This window comes from Leuciscus leuciscus, assembly GCF_965113295.1.
Source record: "Leuciscus leuciscus genome assembly, chromosome: 5".
NCBI lineage: Eukaryota > Metazoa > Chordata > Actinopteri > Cypriniformes > Leuciscidae > Leuciscus > Leuciscus leuciscus.
Window position 1 is genome coordinate 12,872,405 of NC_138729.1, and position 23,886 is coordinate 12,896,290.

A 23,886-nucleotide genomic window follows, 5' to 3' on the forward strand; every position below is an offset into this window, starting at 1 on the left:
ATCACTTACATAATGCTTGGATGGTTGGGATCAGTGTCGGCCAATCATGAGTACAAAAAATCTGTATTATTCTATCGGCTGCAAAAATCCTGGTCTGAGCATCCCTATTTCATAGCATAGTTAGTAGGGCATATTTTCTTTCTAGTCTTTAAGGGCATATTTTCCTTCTAAATGGTTTATACCAGAGATGCTCAAATATATTTAATGTAATATAGTTAATATAATAGTGCAACATTAACTTTTGTTCCATGCCCCTCAGTCAAGTTTTTGTTTTTTGGCCCATTGTAGTTAAATGTTTGTGAACCTCAGAGCACTTCAAATAATAGGTATTTATTAAGGGTATTCATCAAATACTGTAATTTAGTTAATATAAAAATAAATAAAAAATAATAATAAAAAATCAATTAATCGAATATCATGTAATTAATTCCATTAAGATTGATTGATAGCCCTAGCATTAGCCCTGACAGCCCTGATTATAGATCAGACCTATGGTAAGGCATATAGACACTAGATTTAAGCCCTTTAAATATCTCCTGAACCTGTTCATTATGCATTTCAAACTGTTTTATACTTTAATCAGTAACGTTTGGAGTTGAGATGATAATGGTCCATGTAGCGTCTGGCTGTAATATGATTAAACGGGTATTTGGTGTTGGTGTCTGTTTTGACTGTGTTTGTAATAGGTCAGAGGTTTGATTTTCTATATTTAGAAACCATGACAGTTGGCAGTTTTTTTTTAATAGTGATCCTGATGACTGTGTCTGGTGTCAGTTGACCTGGGTGGGGAGAGGGAGAGAGATCCAGAACAACTTCGGCCTTGGTGGGTAAAGCGAGTACAATGTACCAGGGCAACCTGCATTGAGACCTTGAAGAACTGGACACAGTTAAATAGTTGTGTCGGGCCACCAAGGAGATGGCCACAGCCATTGGTTGTTCTATGACAGCTACGGAGAGGCATCTTTGCCTAAATTTGTCTGAATTAAAAGACAGAGACACATTTTTTTTTTTGCTGGATGTTCTGCTTTCGCCTTCTGGCCTCTTCAGAGACTACATTTACACTGTCATCGAGAGGTTTCAGGAGGCTAAAAAGCAAGCGGCAGCGTTCCAGCGCTACCTCCCTTACGAGCTCAGCGTTCCAGCCCTCGCGAGCTCAACGTTCCAGCCCTCGCGAGCTCAACGTTCCAGCGCTACCTCCCTCACCGGGCTCAGGTCTCGGGGCTGCTGGCCGGGAGCAGCCCCGGCCGTTAATCAGCTCCTCAAATAAAACACTTCAAAAAGAAGGCCCGTCTGTTGCTATTAGCCCATTCTGATTGGCCCGAGTGTGGTTCTCTGACCTTATGTCCCTTCTTGATGGCTTCCGTTGGGAGATTACGATGAGGAAGGACCTACTCTCTCAGGCAAGGGGCTTAATCCTTCACCCCCGACCAGAGTTGTGGAAGCTGTGGGTTTGGCCTCTGAGGGGGCCCAATTCATAGACTCTTGTGATGAGGTTGTTGAAACCATACTTCACTCCAGAGCTCCAGGCCCTGTCGGTTGCTCTGTCGTGCGAAGATTGGTGAAAGACAGGAATGGTGAAAGCATTCTTGCACCCGAGACCGGCTGTGGCCAACGTGTTTTGGAGAAAAATGGGAAGTTTTTTCCCACTTTCAATTCTTTTACTTCAATGAAAGTTTAGATTTTTGCCAATTTTTTTGAATGAAAGATCAAAACTTTTTGATCATATTTACCAGGGGTATGATTATTTCTGAGCACGACTGTGTGTGTGTGTGTGTGTGTGTGTGTGTGTGTGTGTGTGTGTGTTTCTACTTGCTTATTTGTTTTAAGTGCTATTGGGAGGTGTGCTATTCTCATTCTGGAGAGCGTTTGATTGGACGGAAATTTGTGCACGACATAAGTATTATTTGGTTCATTTGCTGGTTGTCATGTACTGTTTCGACATAGTTTAGGCTTGTCACACTTTTCCCCACTCCAGCACTTGCATCCTCTATTTTTACTGTTGTTTTCAAAACATATATTCATTTTAGAAAATAACTGAGTGCTAGTGCAGTGTCTCTGACAATGCACGCTCCTGCTTTGCGTCAGTTACACTCTCATGGTTGGATGTATATGATAGATCTTCAATGTGTCAAAACCTGTCAGAAACAAATTAGAAGAAAAAAACATGTCAATGAATTTTATCTGCCTTTTGCGTTTGTGATTTATGGCCTGTCTGTTATGACGGCGGCACAGGCATTGTGTGATAAATGTGCTGTTACGGTTGTCTGTTTGTTTCTGAGAGGGAGTGAGTCAATGCAGTGGTCATGTGACTGGGCTCGATCAACAGTGGGGTGGAGTGAAGTGGTGGATGGGGAGGTTATGACTGAGGTCAAGCTCTACAGATGTGTTTACTGAATGTTAATGAGAGGTGAGTCAACCGTTTATACAGCAGCATCTGTGGACGCAGGTTTTGGTATTTTTATACTACTATTTGTACTAAAACATGACCTATTTAATTATAAGGTATTTAGAGGGTCTTGTGAAACGTAATTTCTGCCAGTGTTATTTTGTACTATTTTATATACTTTTATAGTATTTATTAATATTTTAAGTTGATGCTTTTAATTCCTTTAGATATCATTCTAAACCTACGCAATGAGTGTTATTGTCTGATGTGGCATGGCAGTTTGGAAAAGAAAGGGTTACTGCAATTAATGAATGTAAATAGAGGGTAATAAGTGAAGTGTGACCTGTTAAATCCCAATGAAGCAGTCCCAGTGGCCTCAGCTGATTGCTTCATTCCCTTCACACACATGCACACATTGAGCCTTTAACATTCATTTAAATCTAAAAGATTAAAGCTATTTTTAAGACAGGTATATGCCTGTTTGCTTCAGATAAATAACTAATCCAGTTTCTTAACATGAAGTGAGTTTAGCCTAATTTAGCAGAATTTAGCAGGTGTTTAACTGGGTTATGTCCTTACGCCCGACTTACCGGTTCCCTGCTGCTTCTGCTTAATCTTTGATGTGATGTTCACTATCATCTGCAATTGTGTATTTTCATGAGTCTGCCAACTGTGGTCAATAATTTACTTTTCTTAAAAAAATATTTTCCTTTTTGTTGTTTAATCAGTTTTGCCTTTGCATCTTTATCTTGTTATTTGTTGATGTTTTGTAGTTCCAGGCATGCACACTTCTAAGAGCTCAAGTATGTATTTAAATTATGGATACACCAATGCTAATAATTGATATTGGCAGATAAAAGCAATCATTTTCATTAACATCCATCAGCCGATTGTTTAAAAACAGCCGATGATGAGAGCCGATTATATCCTTGGAAAAATGTGTCAGACTGCTCAAATTTATACTGTGTGTGAAGAGAATTTTCCTTGTTGAATTTAGGCCAAGTTAACGCATGTCTCGTGTTTACCTCAGGAAAATCATCCAATGTTCACAGTTTGTTAGTTAGCTGTCAAAAACAGAGAGGAGCGTATTTACTGTTAATTATATATGTATGTTTGAAACAATTTGTCTTGAAGACAATTGTTTATGAAAACTACCATATGTGCAACTGAGCTGTATACAAACATTTCAGTTTTTATTTGAGTGTAATTATTATATATAAAAATAAATAGCATGTTGAATATAGTACTTTGGGCTTTGTTGTTAATTTTATTCTCTAATATTACAGTATTGTACCAAATGAGAGAGTTCCCAGTATAGTTTACAGCTTTAGTTGGGAGAGATATTCCCCCCTTAAGAATATCAAAGATATCATTCTCAGCTATAGGTATCGGCTGAGAAATGTAGTATTATGCATCTCTAATTAGAAACAAAACAAAAACAGAAAGGATTATGCTGATTATAGCTCAAAATTGCACTCAAGTACATATAGCAGAAAGTACAAATTGCACATGCAAATCCATTAATATGCAGTCATGAGAGAGTACGTGAATGGAAAACAATGGGACTTGTGATGTTATGGAATACAACTTTTGCAGATTTATTGATCACATTACTTTTGTTGGCACCTTCATACTTTGAAAGTACATTTCAATGTAATGTGATGTATTTAAATATGATGTTGCAATACCTGGCTAGTAATGTTTTTATGTTTGTTTATATCATCCCATTTATTACGTAGCAAGTGTTAATTTTACACCATGTCTTCATCTTTTCAGCAATTCCATACGTATCTGCTAGGGCTTTGAGTAATATGTCACTCATTTTACTGTCTGCATATTGATGTTGCTAAGTTGCTAACAAGTGTGGATTCAGGTCTGATGTCTTTCTCGGCTTTATGAGTTTCATTAGCAGGTATTTAGCGGAACTCAGATTAAATTGCTTGTTAAGGCTTGAGCTCATTATAGCAACGGTCTCCAAGCACCTTTGTCCCCAGTGAAACTCGGTGCCTGGTACAGATTAGTGCAAAATTCTCCATGTACCATAATCGCAAGATTCTTTTCAAGGCATTCTACTGTAGTAAATTTAGGCTATTGTGCGGTTTTGTGTATCCCTTTAATGTTTTACCTTTTTATCTAGTTTTGAATTATGCTTGCCTGTGAAAAACTCACCACCACAATAATGTGAGGAGGGTTGTCAGGGTGTTGATATGCGGTTACTGGGGTGTTCTAGGTGGTTGACTTCCCGTCTGAAGTCTTTAAGGTGTTTCTGAGTGGTTTTAGCATGTTGCTATGTGGTTGTCTGGGTGTTCTCAGTTTTTTTGCTGGGCTATTTCAGTTGTGATGCTAAGGTATCATGACTATGCAGTTGTAAATGTTCTGCGTGTTTGCCAGGGCATTTCTGTTCATTTTTGTTTTAGTTTATTGTTTTAACTTAAACTTATGTCAGTTATTTGCCAAGGCAATATTTCAAATTATCGTAAGTTTTTCATTTAATATTTATATTTTATGTATTTCAGCTTCATTTCAATGAATGAAAACTGTCATTTTTGACAGTTTTATGTTAACTATAACTACAGTATTTAGTCCACTGCTACGCAGTTGGTAGGTTGTAGCTTACAAGTCTCTGTGATATCCTTTTCTCTAAATATAGCTCAAGTCCTTCCTTCATTTGTCTGTGGGATTTGCCCATTTTATCATCCGACAGGTAAAGCCATAATTCTGATTACTTGGAAAAAACAGCACCCCTCAACAAGCCACATGATTTGTTATTCACAGATAGCAACTGTGAGATACCCAACTATGAGAAAAGATTATGTTTGCCTTAGCAAACACTAATGAAGTGTCTTCATGTCTTGGTTTCTCTTTGAAGACTTGTCCTTTTGAGTCATTTATGGCTTATCTTACAGAAGAACATTCACACGGTTTATGCTGCAGTGTAATTGGGGAAAACAGACAACATGAATGATGGTCAACAGCCCTGCTGCAGATAGGAAGTGCTGCATGTAGACTCCTCTGATTGTGCTTTGCTGACGTAAGGCTGCTTCTTTGGTGGAGGAGGGGCATGTAGGTCTGTTTAGTGCTGGTGCGTGAGCGACAGGGGAGGGGGAAAGGATTGTCGCCCAGCCTCCTTGCCCTCCACAGGCAGTTGATGATCACATCTGACAGCTCGGGTGGAAGTTGAACAGCTCAGAGCACTAGGTCCCCTGTATCTACTCCTCTTCTGTGACAAGCTCTCTGCCGGTTTCTCCGCACCAGAGCCTGGCTTTGGCTCTTTGTCAGTGCATGGGGGTGCGGGCAGGCAGACGACGCGAATATATCATGTACACAATAGAGTGAACGAGCGCAGCGCGACCATGAAAGCCCAGCGGGAGAGACTGAGGATTCCAGGGTTGACATTGGAGTGAGTATTTTCCCTTCTCTCTCACATCTTTTCTGGCTGCGATGACAGCAGACTGTTTATCTGCAGTGTGTCTGTCGCTGTAGTGGTGACAGCACATCTGAGCAGTGCACCATTACCACAGTAACAGCGTCTGCAGCATGTGTTGAAGGATAAATATAGGTTTGCTAGCTTGTGTAGATCCAGCTAGTGTCCCTTTGCGATGGCTTTGCATGTGATTTTGATAGCACAGGCTCATGTTTGGATAAAGGATGATGATGCTAGATCAATATTGGATCATCTTCTAGTCACGGCTTGTCAGACTTGAGCCAGAAGGAATTGCGCAGCAGCTGCCTTTCTGTTTGGCTATGCTCCTATCTGCGTATTTATAGTTTTTGATCTCCGTCACTTATTGAATCATGTGGCTGTATTGCCCCTACAGAAGGCCTGATTGTTTGTCAACCTGTTAGCAGGTCAAAGACACCACCGTACTGTAGCGACATAACATAAACAGTTAATATCTCGTCATATTAGATTGGCCTTTGACGTTTCCATAAGATGAGGCGCCTTTGTTTTTGTTTACAGGGGTCGTAGCAGATGCATGTTTGCGGCTATAATCAGGTGTTGCATCATGGCTGCTGTTGCTAAGGATACAGATACATGCGTATCTCCTGGACATGTCAGCTCAGCAATTTTGCCAAACATGTTTTGTTTCTCAATGAAGGGACCTTCGTAACGCTTGATAGAAGCATGATGCTTGTAGATTAGCAGTGGTGATTTTTATTGTTACCGATGTTAAATTAAATGTGCGCATGTCTGTATATCAACAAGTGTACAATCTAAAACCATTTCATTCTTAGGCAATGGAATGTAATGGACCAATGTTGTGGTAACCCTTTTTACAACGCAGCATTTTACCGAAAAAACCTTTAACAGTCATGCATGACGCTGCTCTGTGGTTAATGCATGCAAGCTTGTGTGTCTCTGCATATAAATAAGCTCTCAACTTCAAAGGCTGCATCCTGAGAGAGACTGTTCTTGTTCATGATGAACATTCACAAAACTCAATTTGACTTCCAGCCTCACTCCACGAAGCTTGAGCCCAACTCCCACAAGCCCTTGCAGCCCATGCAGCCCGCTGCACGCATTTCATTTTTGGAGGTAAGCGCGTGCTTCTTTCACATAGCCATTTTGTTTTGAGGCTTAATATGTTCAAGGCTCTGTGTTCTGCCACTGAAAATGAAAGCATGGAGTTCAGCGATCGAAGCGGCACATGGTCTCCATTAATTTATCTCTTTTGAGTTTTATTATTTTTACATTCAATGCCTTTGATTGGGATTTCATTTTCTAAAACTGTGGGGAATAGTATTGTTCCTTGTGCTTATATAACATTCTTAGTGTCACCCCCTTCCTCCAGTCTTTTTGGTGATTCTCTCATTCACCCTCTTTTATGTGATAAATAGGATTTGCTGCTTTGGCCATTGAACATTTTTTTGGAAAGAGCTCTGCACCATTTTTGGGTAAACCCTTACTAGGTTCTAAATTCTAAAAATGAAGAACTGTGGCAGTGAATTCTTTTTACCACTAAGACAAAGGAAACGCACTCTCAATTTTTGAAAGACTTTTTGAATGGTACTAATGATTGGTTTTTGCAGGCTTGAAATCACAAGGTTAGAAAAGGTTAGAATACATTTCATGAAGAGTTTCCACAAAACATATTGATGTGACTTAAAAAAAGATATAATACAATATAATATAATATAATATAATATAATATAATATAATATAATATAATATAATATAATATAATATAATATAATATAATTTAGGGCTGCGCAATTAAATGCAATGAAACTGCATGCGATTTGACAAAGGCTGCAATTATTTTCTGCGCAGCTTGTCAGTGCAGTGCGGCTGATCGGTAGTAAATGCTGCTCCATCTGAAAGCCAGAGGGCGTCCCACGCAGACACGCCAAATATGCCCCACCGCTTAAGGACCATAACACGCATCATTCCAGGAAATTCCTATCGCTGTAGGATTGAAACGCTTTGATTAAACATGACTTATAAACTCACGACTGCCTTATTCTGTATAAGAAGGCACATCATCTCACAGAAGGATGCTCAACTGTCATTATGAAGTGAGTTTTGAGTAAAAACATGTTATGAAATGTTGTCTTTTGTTGGACAAGAGGTTCATAAATGCTTCGCATGTTTGGAAAGATGTTTGACGTGTGTTGCTTTTTCAAACGCACGTTATAAGTGACTCAAACTCAGTGCTTTCAGATGGAGCAGTATTTACAGAGCGGTACATCAACGCATAAAAAATAATCGCAGCCGTTGCAATTTCAAAATCGTTATTAACCAAGTCGGTTTAAGTGCGATTTACATGGAAATTGCGATTTATCGTGCAGCCCTAAATTATATTGAAAGCAATAGTTTGTGCTTTATGAACATGCAGTGGAACTCTGACATTAACTCTGACTAACTCACAAAATCAGAGACCCTCCCTATGAAATTTGATCACCAATGGTAACCAGGGGTGCCGTAAGATAACCAGAGGTCCCTGAGCTACAGCATTGCGGTAGCCCCACTACCCCAGATAAAAAATGTATATATATATTTTAGCTTCCTTAATTATTTGTATCAAATGTATTTTGTCGATACAGCGGTTAACATTTACAACACTGTGTGTATGCTGAGTTATAATATGTGTCAAATCTAGATGAATGTGTAGATTCAATCTTTGCCAGTTGGTGGCGCTTATGGAACAGCAGATAGTGGTTACATAAACAAAGAGCGTCACAACACTATATAGTAACAGTACATAATTACTGGCTTTATACGGAGGTAATATGAAAAGAAAATGCCATCAAAACATTCCTGGCCCAAATGTGAGTTTACAGCAGTGGCCTGCAGTGGTGTTCTAAAATGAGGTGGCAAATTCCATTTTATATTCATATAAATCAAATGTACAAATACAATTGAATTTTGTATTTTAACATGTAACAACTATGTAATTAATGTTCTATTTATTAAAACCAAGTATAAATCTCATCAATTTAGTTTTTAAAGCATTTTTACATCTATTCCAAAATAATAACTAAAGACAGTAACAATTTAAACAATATATGGTATATTTAACTGATGTTCAGCTGTTCTTTTCAATAGTCAACTTCTTTTCGGATCATCAGTCATCAAGCTCTGTAAACACTGGTCACCCAGACACGAAAATGTACCTTCACTTTTACTAAGCTGATTACTCCCAAAAAACAACACAGTTTTCAGGCCATTTCAAGTTTTATTTTGACGTGACATAAAGCAGTGATATCTAAGTGAGTAAGTTGTTTAATTACCTTTTAATTAGTCTTCCCATTAACTCCATAATGTTTTTATTTAGACCGATTCATGAACGCGGAGCACGCACACAAATAAGAGGTTGGATTTATAGCACAAACCAATCATATCCAATCAAAACCAATTATATCCAATCATAGCGCGATGGAGGCATTGCCTCATTTCACGTGACTTTCCCCCATTCATTCTCAATAACCCCCACCTAACCAGCGCACCTCTAGGGGGTCAATTAAAACTCCATAGGCAAGAGACACACGGACTCCTGCTACAACTTTACCTATTGGTGTCACTGTTGGACAGTGTTACTTTAGAAAAATGAGTTGAAAATGATTTAAAGATGTTTTGATGTCACATTTTGTTTTTATTTTTGTAATATGGATTCTTTTCTCATCCATTTTTTTGAGGATGCTCTGTCTTTTTATTTATTTATTTATTTATTTGCACAAATTAAAAGAAAATACAACACCAAGGACATACTGATGCATATACAGTGCTGGAGAAGGCAAAAAGCCAGTATGGCTTATCTAAAGCCTCCACCAAAGAAAGATAAAAATAACCAAAGATTGGTTACACAATATAATACAACTCATATAAACATTAATAAAAGAAAAAAATATATCATGATAATATTGATGATAAAACAACAAACACTTCTCAGTAAATGAAAATACAATAAAAAAATAAAAAAATAAAAAAATAAAAATAAAAATAAATCTTCCTTGCCTCCTCATAGGAAACACCCCTAGTTTACAGGGATGGTATAAAAACCATGAATTAAACTAATTATTCATTATTCATTAGATCAAAAAATCACTTGGGATAAATGTGGGCTATTCGGGGATTGCAAACTGCTCTGAAAATGTGAGCACATAGAAAGCGCAACAGCATGATTTTTTTCTTGGAAACATGCAGTGCCTCATGCAGGTTTTTTTTATTTTTTTTTATCACAAGCAATATTGTGATTCCTGTTTTTCCGTCCTCAGATTTAAAACCTCCCTAAATTAAAATTGAGACACGACCAGCACTGATGGAACACAGTGACTGGATCTAAAACCTTCAGATGACACGCAGATTAGATCCACACTTTTGTAAGTTACGGAACCCGTGTTCAGCGCAGAGCGGCTCTCTCGCACTGTATGACGTTACAGAAAACTAGTTGTCCAGTCTGGTTCCATTCACACAGCAGAGCTTCGTCGAAAAGCAGTTGCGAGTCTTGAAAATGTATGGGTGTGTGAGTTTTTTTTTTTTATAGAATAAGGTTGTCACTGCTGTAAACTTCCATATATGCAACTATTTTTTTGAGAAATATTATTTTCCTGCGCAGTATAGGTCCCTGCGCTTCAGCCCATTGAAGCATGTGCGTTAATGCGCCCCTGATGGTCACAGGAGAATAATTTGAGACATGTTGCTACCTGTAAACTGCAATGTGTCCCAGCTCACCCTCTTGTAATCAGATCACTAAGGCTAGGTATAAACAGGACCATTGATTGCTGGAATCTATACTCATTCCCTTGGAACAAATCTGACAATCGTCACGTTTTGTTGAAGCTTCCTTTTGTTTCACAAAACTCACTTTGTAGCCTATTCTGGAATTCTCCATTTAAAGCCCTAATGATGAAGCCAGAACTGTGAAAGGCACAGTCAATCTGCCCTTGTTTGTCATCAAGAAAGTCTTTTGGGATAGCTGATGAAGTGGGTCATTGAGCTGTTTGAACTAGTTTGATTAGTTGATGTTTACACACAATCGTCTGAGACCAGTAAACGGTGGAACTGTTTAGATGAAAAGAAGGTCATGACTACATTACAGAACATTTGCATGCTTTCTGAAAAATATTCCTCCTGGGGATGCTGATTGGTAAAAATGCAATTTTCACTAACTTTCTCAGGCATAACTAAAAGGTGTTCGCTTTAGGGCAAAATAAACAATCATAACTAGTCCTGTAAGTCAAAATAAATAGTATCACTAATGTCCGAAGTACTATAGAGAGACTAATATTTTAAGTATATTTTAAAATTTCAGTTGGAAATTCTGCTGTACTGCTAGGTCATTACTTGAGTGCTGTTATCTTTTAATAGTGTTTCCTGTTATATTTGGTTTTCCATGTTTTGCACGGTCTTATGCACAGTTTTCTACACAATTCTTTCTAAGTATACCCCATTGACTGTGAAGGTAGATGGGTCTAGTGGATCTTTATTTTCACTTAAATCACTCACATGTGTGCAATTGTCTTTATAGACAAGTGAGGTATACTCTCAGCTTTAAGAGCTGCCTTGCACTTTGTTGAATCAGAGCACTGATATTTTTTTTTTCTGGTTCGTCCTGTACAAATAAGAACACAGAAAACGGTGCATACTGTACATATATAGAGCACGGGTTGACACAGAAGAGAGTGGGCTTGGATTGTTCCCAGATTTGTTAAGGTTCTATAGGTCACTAGTCTTGCAGGAAGAGATAAGAAGTCATGAGACTTCAGATTGATTGAGCTAGACTTTGCTCACTTCATGCGTGACCAGAGTCCTCATTATTATGTCCATATCTGAAGCATTATTTGAGGGATTTATCAGTTGTCTGTGTGCCTGTTTGTGTTCCTGGTTTATTCATATGTTCTCTCAGGCCTATCCTAAGTGCACCTCAGTGGTTATCGGCCCATCTGGATTCAACAGATAATTTTCAAGACCGAGCGGCCCCATTCCACCCCACCAAGTTCATTTGTCATGTGTCAGGGAGGTTGAGCCTTGTGTCCCTGCCTGCCAAAAGAGCAGATTGAAGAACAGAACAGGAGCAGATCAAAGGTGTTGAAGTGGAAGAGAGAGGGTGGTTTTCCTCATATGGCAGGTCCAGTGAAGAAAAAAAAGGAGAAGGGGACCTGCACATGGTTACGGTTGAAATGCTGTGCATTTCCATTTCAAATGGCCCTAGGGGTTCTGGAGCAGGGCCAGACAGGGAGAGCCGTGATTGCATTCATTGCGTCGTCTGCTGATGATGCATTGCTCCTCTGACTCACACCCCCTCCCTTCCTTTGCTTTCCTCTCCCCTCCCTGCCTCAGGATGTGGTACGATAGATGCCTGTTACATGATATGGAGCATTCTTGATTCTCAATGAGTCTACAGGGTAGCAGCAAAGCCACACAACTTTCACATCAAAACAAAAAGTCATCCTGCTGGAAGTAGTCCTATCCCTCTGTCCCAGAGGCATCCAGCATTCGAGCAGGAATGGATATGACCTGAATAGGAAACAGCTCAGAGAAGCTTTCTCACTATTCGATTTAGGACACTTCAAAGGACACACCGTCCCTTTGACAGCCTGTGTATGCTGCAGCGAGCAGCACATGTTCCTGGACGAAACTCTGTAGTGGCAGAGCGTTGTGCTGGGAGGACTTCCCGGGACTCTTGCGCTGGGTGCCTACTTCTCTTGGAAACCAGGCATTTCTCCTCTCTCTCTTTTTTAAGACACCTCAGAGCACTCTGGGGGCATGACTTTAGGACAATGTCTGACTCCAGCTTATGGACTATGCTCTCCAACTTTTCTATGCCTTACTTTATCAGTGGAACAAGTCTACGGCGCTCCAAAAGGTAATCAAGTTCAGGTTGATTGTTTGTTGCCACTTTACAGTTTTGTGGGTTTGGGTTTTTAAGTCTTAGAACTTTATCAAGAATTAAGTGAGTTGAGGTTATAGACAAGAACAATATGGTTATGCAGGTGCTGTTTTCTCTATTGTGTTAAATTTCCTTTGTGAATTCTGAACTGGAGTACCTCTTGATTGTAATCAGGACGTTTTTGTACAGTACATGCGGCAGGCACAAAAGATATTTACGTACAGGAGTAATTACCATGCATTTGTCTAAATATGCATGTTGAATGTGAGGAAAATGAATTGTTCTCTAAATCCTCTTGAGCATTGCTGGCTGTCTCTGTGTTATTTGACGGATACAGTCGGGTACACTGCTTTTGCAGTTATGCTGAAGTTGTGCTGTATCCTTCATGTGACAAGACCAAACCTTCACCAAAAGGCCAACCAGCCAGATTTCTCTGCTATCAAGCATTCATGTGCATTTCTGCTTTTCCTTCTTGCACATATTTTAATCCTGGGAATGACCCATTTTACCGTTGATGATACAGATGATCCGATTAGTGTCCTCAGGATGAGTAAATCTGACTGAATCTGTCATTTGTTTGAAGTGAATTAGTTGTGGAAAACATGCAACGAAGACAGGATTGTACATTGTGCTTTCTTCACAGTGCTGTGTTTATTGGTTTGTACTGGGTGGAGGGTTCTGTAATGTGTCTTTGTGTAATAACTGTGATAATAACACTCAACTATAACACCAATAACAAGGCTTTCCTCATGTGTTCCTTAGTAAAATTATACGATAACTAAATGTTATGTTGTGTATCCCTTCTTAATTCACAAAAGTGACCTTGATTTAGGCTCTTGGTTCCTCAAATGTGTCCTTGTATTCAATCATGTTTTTAGAGTACAGAATGTGTTTTTTTCTGTCTATTGTTGACATTCTGAGTCTTCTGACATGTTGGCCATGAAGTTTTGTTAACATGATATAAATTAGTGACACTTGCAAAGTAATTTAGGTATTAGATATTTCTTTTGTTTCATTTTTGTATTGAATGGCATGGGCGGATGCTGTGCAGATCGTACTTCAGGGCGATGTTTAGAAGTGAAGTTACTGGATGTTTCTCTAGGGCTTTATAAATTGAGCATCATATAATTCGCATTTATTAGCATTAGCACTGAAATTAACTCAAGGCATTAATTTTATGATTTGGTAGGAATGTAAATCGAGCCAGGAAATGAATGTGAAAGAGAAAGGGGCACGGGAAAAAAGATATGACTGGATTCAAACGATACATTCCCAGGATTACTACAGCTGAAGCATGTGTAAAGCACATGCACCAACCACATTGTCATATAATTTAGCAGAGACTCTGTTTATATGCAATGAACAATGATGGATTTAACTCTTTGTAAATTAAACAAAGGACTCACTGAGGACAAGCCAAGACCATTAAAGAGACAGCTTCACAATTGGCTTTTGTAACGTGACTTTAGTCATTCAGGCATTTAAACACAGCGACGGAAGTAAAATGTCTGTTGTCAAGTAGCATAACATTGACTGATACTTTATGATTCAGTCATTACGTTGCTTACAGTCATTTCTGTGTGGGTTTCTTCTAGATGTAGCATGAGTTATTGAATTGTCATCATAGCTACAGTAAGAAGTATGGAGCTGAGCACCGTTCATTTCTAATCTGCCTGTGTAAGAGCTGTATAAATAGCAAAATCTGATCCTCTTTAACTGAGCGCTCATGAACCAGATATTATACTGAACCATGCCTCACATTTAAAGGGGTCCTTTCTTGCTCTTTTAAAGTAACTTTCACATCTCAAAATTCTTTCACAGGTCCAAAACACCATTTATTGCAAAAACAGCTTGTCATGAAATCTTAACATCGTAACCAAGCTCACAAAAGTACCATATGACTGCAAATGTTTACTGTACATATCCAAAGTTACATAATTTTACATATCTGAAGTCTAAGGGTCAGATTAAAGGTGAAAAATGGTGCAAGAAACATTGTGGTGGGCTTCAGGAGAAAATATTAAAACAAAAATGGTACACAAATGTATAATATGGCCCCTTTAAAGTGCTTTATTGCCATTTTTCTTACTTGACATTTAATTTTTTTAGAGTCATTTTAGCATATGTAGCCAAATGTCATATTATTCAGAGACATTATGGTTTGTAGTAATGTTTCTAGATGTTTTATGAATCATATTTGTCTGCACTGGTAGGTCTCACTCAAATACTTATGATTGTTGCCTAATTCATCTTAGTTCACTAAAAGCTAGAAAGTGTTTCTTGTTTTCCTAAAATCATGCACATTTTCAGCCAATGTGCTGACCTTTCTAACTCAGAGAGGAATACTCAACTGTCTTAACCTTCATGCCCATAATAAGCTGTGGCAAACACTTATTTCTCATGGCCTTTTCTTTAATACAGAATTCATGCTTTCAAGTGGGAGAGGATAAGTTATGAATCATAGAGATGGCTAAAGTCATAGTTCACTTCCAATGTATGCAAAAGAGCAGCCTAGACATTGTTTTAAATGCATACTTTTTGGTTCCAAAAAAAAAAAAAAAAAATGAAATGGAGTTTGATGATATAATTTTCATTTTTGGGCGAAGTATTCCTTTAACACCTCCATGAATGTGATAGATTCACTGGCAGTTGCTCTTCACAGTCTCTTTGCTGAGGTGTTGATCACAAGGGCTTTGCAATGTCATCTGTGATGTCTGCCAGGCTGCCATTTAGACACCAGCTTTGGGATCAATGGCTAGAGAAGAGGCCAAAGTCACATGTTAATTTCCCTTCTAAGATTTCACCCTGTTCTCCACTACTGTTCTGTAGCATCACTATTCCATTTGCCCATACTTGGGGTTATGGATTTTTTGCATGGATATGTGCTATATTTGTTATTATTAAGCTATCAAAATCAGTTTTCAGTGGAACAGGTGAAAAAAACACCAGTCCAGAATATCATAAAGACTTGAGGATGTGCTCTTTTGACATATGAAGACTTCAGATGCAAAAGCCTCTAAGTCCGTCTAAAGTTTTTGTTTAATATCACATTTTTTATCAGCCTCCTATGTATAGGTTTCTACCCAAGTACCGGCATTTCTGAATGGGCTGATGCTGGGATTTAGTGAGTTTGAAGTGAAAGTATTTGATGAATATGCGGAGAGCATTCACTCAATATTATTATCTCACTCTTTTAGAGGCTTTTGCATCGGAGGTCTTCATATGTAAAGACAATAAGTAATCAGTTACCAATGTTCAGTAGTCTCCCAGAACACCTTAGCAATGCCCTGACATCATGGCAAGTGAGGTTTACAAGGGCAAACACACAAAATCAAGTTCTCTATAATCTACACTTTAGTTTCTATAACAGTAATGCTTATAAATTTGTGTATTTTCTTGCCAGATGTATTTTGTGTGTATGTATGTGTGTGTGGTCCTGGTAAACCCAATCTTATGGGGACAAAATGTCCCCACAAAGATGGCACGATCTGAAATCCTTGACCTTGTGGGGGCATTTTTAGTCCCCATGAGGAAAACAGCTTTGATGTTTTTTTGTAAGTGATGCTTTTTGAAAATCTCAAAATGCAGTTTTATGTGATGGGTAGGTTTAGTGTAAGGGGATAGAATATACAGCTTGTACAGTATAAAAATTATTGTATTGTCACCCACACACCAACACACGATGGTTCTGCATGAATGGCCTATAGGCTGTGACATATTTTAGCTTCAAAACTAAGAATTTCATCAAACTTTGGGGCATTGTTTGTTTTGTAGGGTACCTACAACATTCTAAGATTAGAGTAAACACTGAATAGTTGTGATACATAAGTGAGCACATCCTTCTCTGGATCAGTGCCAGCCAAAGTGCGAAAGCATATTTTAATTTAGCAGTTGATCACAAGACTCACTGAATGTTATAATCACATTATCAAAAGTACAAATATTATTTATTGTCTTTTGGAAGCTGTATTCAAATCCATTTGGCTCAAAAACCAGAGGGGGCACGTGCTTGAATGAGCATGACGCCTCTGCCCCTGGCATAGAGAGTGGATGTGAAATGGTGTTAAATAATTCACTAAGATCATGTACAGTAGGAGAGCAAGTTTAATTTTCATAATCTTAGTTTTCTTGGCATGTTCACAGAGCAGTGTTCGAGGAAATGACATTTGCTATTTACCAATGCAGTTCTAATATAAAATCAATTATCTATAATGGTACATCTGTTGTTACATTTGCTACAGTGATGCTTTATGTAATGACAGATGCACAAATAAAGTATTAATGCCTCTCAAATTGTCTTGATGTTGACATTTTTCTGTAACACAGGTATTCTTGCAGTGGTCTGTTCACAAAACACAATTCTTTGGTTTGTTTTTCTAGCTGCAGAACAAGCAACAGAAAAAGTCTAATAGGGAGTGGACAGTCATCAGCCCTTCCTCGACCTCACTCACCTCTGTCATCACACACAGGTAACTGGTTCAGTGTGATTGTCTGTTTGTGTATGTTCTAGGGCCAGGACAATTTCGATGCATCGCGATTATTGGATCGATTCCATTTTTTTCCGAATGCATCACGAATTGATTCTGAGCTTAGTTTTTAACAACAGATGGCGCTCTAGGCTAGTTTTTAACCGCACGCTCAAATGCTCACGAAGAATGTGAGTCTGAGAATGTACTTGCACCTCAGAATGCTTTTATGACGCGAGATTAATGTAAACAGCCCACTGCAAACAACCTTGTAATTCGCTTCAACCTTTTTAAACTTTATGAATTATTATTTTATAGAAGGTTCACAAGCATGCTGTTTCATCAGTGCCATCTGCTGTTAAAAATGAAACTCATAATCGATTCGAGACAGAATCGCGATGCATTCAGAAAAAATGAAATCGATCCAGAATAATTTCTATATTTCACAATGCATCGATGTATACACTCTGCACAAACGCTGCTGACGTATTTCCGGTAGAATCTCAGCCAGCGTCTTTACTTCCGCATAGCGCGTTTTTTATAGCGAAGTGCACTAGCTGCAAAACTTTCATAAAATTAATTTTTTCAGAAACGAAGACAATGATTTTAGAAACAGATTCGCTAGTCGGATTTTGCATAATATGAGAGAGTACTCACCCTCAAAGTTGTAGATGTAACTCGAAATATATCATTTAAAGCCCTTCCCTTTCTTAACTCTTAGGTGTGACAGCTAACTGCCTCACAATATTGTTAACATCACTCACGTTAACCGCTGGAAGCTCTTGTAAACAGCTAGTGTAATTTGCCGTTATCTCCACCGAATGTAAAAACGGCTTCCGACGCAGCACCGGATGCAACTGGGCTGCTGAGACAAAAAGTGGAAGCGATCATGCATAGAGCCTATTGTCCCAGCCCGGTTTTGATGTCCGTCAGAGTGACCCTTGGATTCTATTTCGTAGTATAGTCCTGCCCATAGTCAAGGCTGGATTAGTACCCCAGGCACTGGGCACTGGGCACTGAAGCTCATGGGCCCCCCTCCTCTACCAGACAACCACAGCCTCCAGAGGAGGCACCAGAATTTCCGAATTTTTGGTATTTTTTTCACGGAGATATTAGCCGAAAACCACCGGGCGCGCTTCAAAATGGCGGCCGCCAGAGGGCCGCTGGTGACGGCACGGTCTCAGAAGAAAATGTTTCGTATCTCCGCAGCGCGAATTACCAGAGAGCTCAAATTTGGGTGAGGACCCTTGCTCGAACGCGAGAGTTGCGGGCTTCGGGGACGCCCCCTACTGGATCGCCGTTCGCTGGGACCCCGACTTTGAACGGCTATAACTCGGGGACCCGGGCGAGTTGGACCTTGTGGGTGGGCTCATTCGAAAGGCTTCATCAAGCAATACAATAGATTAGCGTTTGGGGAATATTGAGCTTGGGGTTCTCGAGATGTACCTTTATAAATATAAGGTTTTTAATTCACCTTTATATTTTAATATTTTTAAAAAACTCCCATCACGGAGGGCCCCTCTATGCGTAAGGGCCCCTGGGCACGTGCCCAGATTGCCCACATGATAGATCCAGGCCAGCCCATAGTGAAACCCACTAATACAATGAATACAGCTTTATATTAAACATCAACCTTTTGATTGGCTCCTTTCTTGAAAATTTGGTGCTTCACACTTGATTAGGGCAAAATTTAATACACAACTATATTACAGAGAGCAGTCTGTTGTACCACGGCCAGGCCCGCAAAACATGTGTCTGAGCAGCAATATTTTGTCTAATTCATGAGCTGTACACTAGATCTGTGTCTTACTCATTCTGCTGACTGCGCACACACTGTCCCTGTGCTCTATTGGAAACCTTTAAAGAGCATTCAGCATTACTGTTGATTTAATTACAGTGTATTAATCTGATTAAATGTCACTTTAGTTTTATAGTCATGAAATCTAGAGGCAGTCAACTGGTTCATAACAGCATGTGCTCTCAGATGCCATTTAGAATAGCATTTATAGACTTGAGTTATGAATTATATGAGGATACAGTTTAATACATCTATAAGTTGATTTACACTACTGTTCAAAATTTGGGGGTCGGTCAGATTTAAAAATTTTTAATAAAATTAAATTACTGTAAAATTTTGAAAGAAGTTTCTTCACCAATGCTCCATTTATTTGATCAAAAATACAGCTTTGAATACAGTGCTGGTCAGAATTATTTGCCCCCTTGGTAAATATGATCAAAGATGGTTGTAAAAAAAATTATCTGCATTGTTAATCCTTTTGATATTTTATTTTCAAAAATTTCTAAAATCTTAACTTTCATTGAAGTAAAATAATTGAAAGTGGGGGGGAAATCACATTATGAAATAAATGTTTTTCTCCAAAACACGTTGGGAACAAGTATTTGCCCCCTTTTATTAAATACTTTTTGCAACCTCCTTTTTCCAAGATAATATGAGTCTTCTTCTATAATGCCTGATGAGTTTGGAGAACACCTGACAAGAGATCAGAGACCATTCCTCCATCCAGAATCTCTCCAGATCCTTCAGATTCCCAGATCCATGTTGGCACTTCTTCTCTTCAGTTCAGCTCATTCATTTTCTATAGGGTTCAGGTCAGGGACGTGGATGGCCATTGCAGATGCTTGGTTTTGTGCTCAGTGACCCATTTTTTTTTTTCATTTTGATGTTTGTTTTTGGATCACTGTCCTGTCGGAAGATCCAAACATGGCCCATTATAAGATTTCTAGCAGAGGTTGTCAGGTTTAGATTTTTTTTTTCCATGATGCCATGTATCTGAACAAGATGTCCAGGACCTCTTAGGCCCACAGCATTAAAGATACAGCAGATTATTTCATTTTACACATGGGGTACTTTTTTATCCCTGTATGAACCAAACCCATCTTAAGTGTTTGCTGCCAAAAAAAGCAAAAGAAATGTTGTTTCATCTGACCATAGAACCCGTTCCGTTTGAAGTTCCAGTAGTGTCAGTTACTTTTCAAACGTTCTATGGACAGATGAAGCAAAAACAAAACAAAAAAGAGCTTTTTGGCAGCAAACACTTAATATGGGTTTGGTTCATACAGGGATAAAAAAAAAAAAAATACCCCATGTGTAAAATGAAATACTCTGCTGTATCTTTAATGCTGTGGGTCTAATTTTCTGCCAGAGGTCCTGGACAACTTGTTCAGATACATGGCATCATGGATTCGACCAAATACCAACAGATAAAAACCTGACAGCCTGTGCAAGAAATCTTATTACGGACCATGTTTGGATCTTCCAACAGGACAGTAATCCAAAAACAAACACCAACTTGGATCTGGGAATCTGAAGGATCTGGAGAGATTCTGTATGGAGGAATGGTCTCTGATCTCTTGTCAGGTGTTCTCCAAACTCATCAGGCATTATAGGAGAAGCCTCAGAGGTGTTATCTTGGAAAAAGGAGGTTGCAAAAAGTATTTAATAAAACGGGGAAAATAATTGTTCCCAACGTGTTTTGGAGAAAAACTTTTATTTCATAATGTGTTTTTCCCCCCACTTTAAATTATTTTACTTCAATAAAAGGTTCGATTTTTGAAATGTAAAAAAAAAAAAAAAAAAATCAATAAAATATCAAAAGGATAAACAATGCAGATTTATTTTTTTACATCCATCTTTGATCATATTTACCAAGGGGGCAAATAATTCTGACCAGCACTGTATTTAAAAATTAAATTTTATTCCTGTGATTGCGATGCTGAATATTCAGCATCATTACTCCAGTCTTTAGTGTCACATGATATTCTGGAAATCATTCTAATATGTTGATTTGGTGCTCAATAAACATTTCTTATTATTGAAAATGTTTGTGCTACTTATTATTTTTGTTGGAAACAGTCATCTTTTTTTCTTTTTTTTTTTTTTTTTATGAATATAAAGTAGAAAGACATTTTGTAAAAATCTTTACTTTAATATTCATTAATTGGTAGTACTTTACAATAATGTTCATTAGTTAACATTAGTTAAATACATTAGTTAACATTAACTAATAATGCACATAATGCAATACTGCAAATAATAATAATAATAATACAAACTGCACATCTACGGCATTTATTAATATTTGTTCATATTAATTTCAACATTTACTAATACATTATTAAAATCAAGAGATGTATTTGTTAATATTAGTTAATGCACTATGAACTAACATTAACAAACAACGAATTGCTATATGTTTATTAACAAAGATTAACAAATACAGTCTCAAATCAATTGCTCATGGTTAGTTCATGCTAGTTAATACATTAACAAATGTTAACAAATGAACCTTATTGTAAAGTGTTATCGATTCATTTTATGCATCCTTGCTGAATAAAATAATTAATTTCTTGCAAAAAAAAATATCGTCTGTATTTTCATAATGCATGTATGTATTATGTATTGTATTGTATTTTATATATTGTATTCACTATATCAGCTATTAGATTGGCATCAGATGTTGAAAACCTCAGTTAATAACATGCAAATTCCACATCATTATTAGTTAATTTCCATTATTTTCAAATCATTTCTCTGTTTATCAGTTGTGTGCGAATATCAGTAAATAAGTCACTACTAATGAGCAGAGACCATCAGCAAAGCTCAGGGGCCTCTCTTTATCAACACCAGTGGGGCCACAGACATGGCTGTTAATTAACTATTAACTCCTTCCCTTATTCAATCAGGTTAATTATCTGTAATTATTACAGGGCAAAAGGCTGTTTTGCTCTAATGGCCATAATATGGGATGTCCCAAACCCTCAAATGTGGCCATATTGCCAAAAGCAATCCCCTAGAAACAGTGGGGTTCAGCTAATAAGAGCGAGCATATGGTGACAATGGTGTGGGGCCTTTCTGGCCTGTCTCTAGGTTTGACTCACCCTTCTTTTGTTTGTTATTTCTGTTTGTCAAAAAGGCATCATAAAAATATGGTTAAAACTGTCAATATGAGTTGTTCATTACGATCCAAGGCATTTAAAGCAATATTGTAGTTTTGTGTGACAAACTAAAATGTAGTTATTTACTGAAAATTTTCCCTATCTCTTCAAGAAGAAATATGGTAGAACTGGATTTGCCATATATTGGAACTGCAGAAGATGATGTCAATAATATTGTTATAAGATTCAATGATGATTTTTTTTTTGTGTGTTTTTTTTTTTAGGCACCAGTCCACAAGACAGCCCTAGAAACTTCTCCCCTAGTGCTTCAGCTCATTTTTCCTTCACACGCAGGTAATGACATGGAAACAGATATGAATGATATCTATATGGAACACCTCAGTTTTCTATATTTCTAATCTACCAAAAAATGGGAGTGGCCCATGTCATATCAAGGGACAAGAGTATCATAGAGACTTGGACTGGGCTCTTTTGACTTAGCAAACACCCACAACACCTTAGGATATTGTTGTGGTGTGAATACCAGAAAATAAAAATTTTGAAAGATGAACGTACTGTATAAAGCAGTGCTCAAAATGCATAATCTGAGAGATAAGTGGCTGTATTATTAGAATAGGTGGTCCAGATCTGTCAGGAATATCAGCATATCAGTACAGTGTTCAAGTAAACAATGATCTTTGATGTGAGGAGCGTGTGGCTGATAAAAGCTTCTGGTTTCTGCTTTTGAAAACATAAGGAGCTGACAGGCTTTCTACGATTTTAGATGGAAACAAATTTAAAACCGTGGTTCAGAAGTTCAGATTTAAACCTGTCAAGTCAAACTCAGTTTGATCAAACAGGATGGGGTGAAAAATGGGTCTTTTTGTTTCAAAAATTCTTATAACTTTTTTTTTTTTTTTTTACTCCAATTATTATTATTTATTTATGTATTTATTTATAATTTTTTACTATTTATAATCCTCTAGTCATGGACTAAGAGCAGACAGGTAATTCAAATTCAGCTTATTGAGCAAATCTCATGATACCTGTCATAAACATGTTCAGGTCAGATTGAAGCTTTTTTTTTCACACAATGAAGCTTTTTTTAGGACCATAATATTTTTTTTAAATAGCCAATGTGACATTAGACATCCATACATAATTACTGTATGTTCTTTCTTCCGATTTTGGGTTGAAATGTGACCTGGATGTAAGATTCATGAGATTCACTCTATTATACTTGTTGTACATTTGTCCCAGAAATTAACCATAATGCATCACAAACTTTCCTATGTACATGTACATAACTGTTCACTGTGGATATTGACATCAAGTGCCTGCATGACCATTTGGGGGATTTTTCTGTATTATTTACTCTACCCATTTATCTCTCCTCCCATGCAGTGTTTGTGGCATTTGTCTTCCTGTTATTATCATCAGACCATTCAATCAGCCAGGCCCTTTGGAAATTGCACACAGAGCACTGCTCGAAATGATAGCAGCCCTAGCTCATGGATTACACTGCCACTGTCTTTCATCTGATCTACTTTGAAAATAAATGACTCACTCAGCATTTTCCTTTTATCTAGTGTAACACTCGCCTCTCATGTCTTGGAGCCAATGCAATGCAATCTAGTATATGCAATTTACTGATGATGATTCTATACAGAACTTGTAATTACTAGAGGGTATATGCACTGAAGGATTGTCTGTGTTTGTAGAACTGACGGGCGACGCTGGTCCTTGGCATCGCTTCCCTCCTCTGGCTATGGAACAAACACACCCAGCTCCACCGTCTCTGTAAGTA

The 23,886-nt window shown here is 38.0% G+C and overlaps 1 protein-coding gene and 1 long non-coding RNA gene across 17 annotated transcripts in view; one reads left to right on the top strand and one right to left on the bottom strand.

Moving 5' to 3' along the window:
• The window catches only part of mast4 (microtubule associated serine/threonine kinase family member 4), a 137,094-nt gene that overhangs the window by 77,324 nt on the left and 35,884 nt on the right, over positions 1 to 23,886 (top strand). For 8 of the 16 annotated variants that reach the window (XM_082171351.1, XM_082171361.1, XM_082171359.1 and 5 more), the window contains 3 exons: positions 17,098 to 17,186; positions 22,364 to 22,433; positions 23,801 to 23,879. In XM_082171351.1, the coding sequence (XP_082027477.1) occupies positions 17,098 to 17,186; positions 22,364 to 22,433; positions 23,801 to 23,879 (238 nt within the window). Of the gene's footprint in view, positions 1 to 2,493; positions 5,787 to 6,842; positions 6,924 to 10,102; positions 12,694 to 17,097; positions 17,187 to 22,363; positions 22,434 to 23,800; positions 23,880 to 23,886 lie in introns of those variants that run through there. The other 8 variants (XM_082171364.1, XM_082171365.1, XM_082171353.1 and 5 more) reach the window with 6 other exon arrangements.
• Positions 1 to 23,886, bottom strand: part of LOC309500004 — a 368,298-nt gene that overhangs the window by 34,289 nt on the left and 310,123 nt on the right. The gene's annotated exons all lie outside the window — the stretch shown is intronic.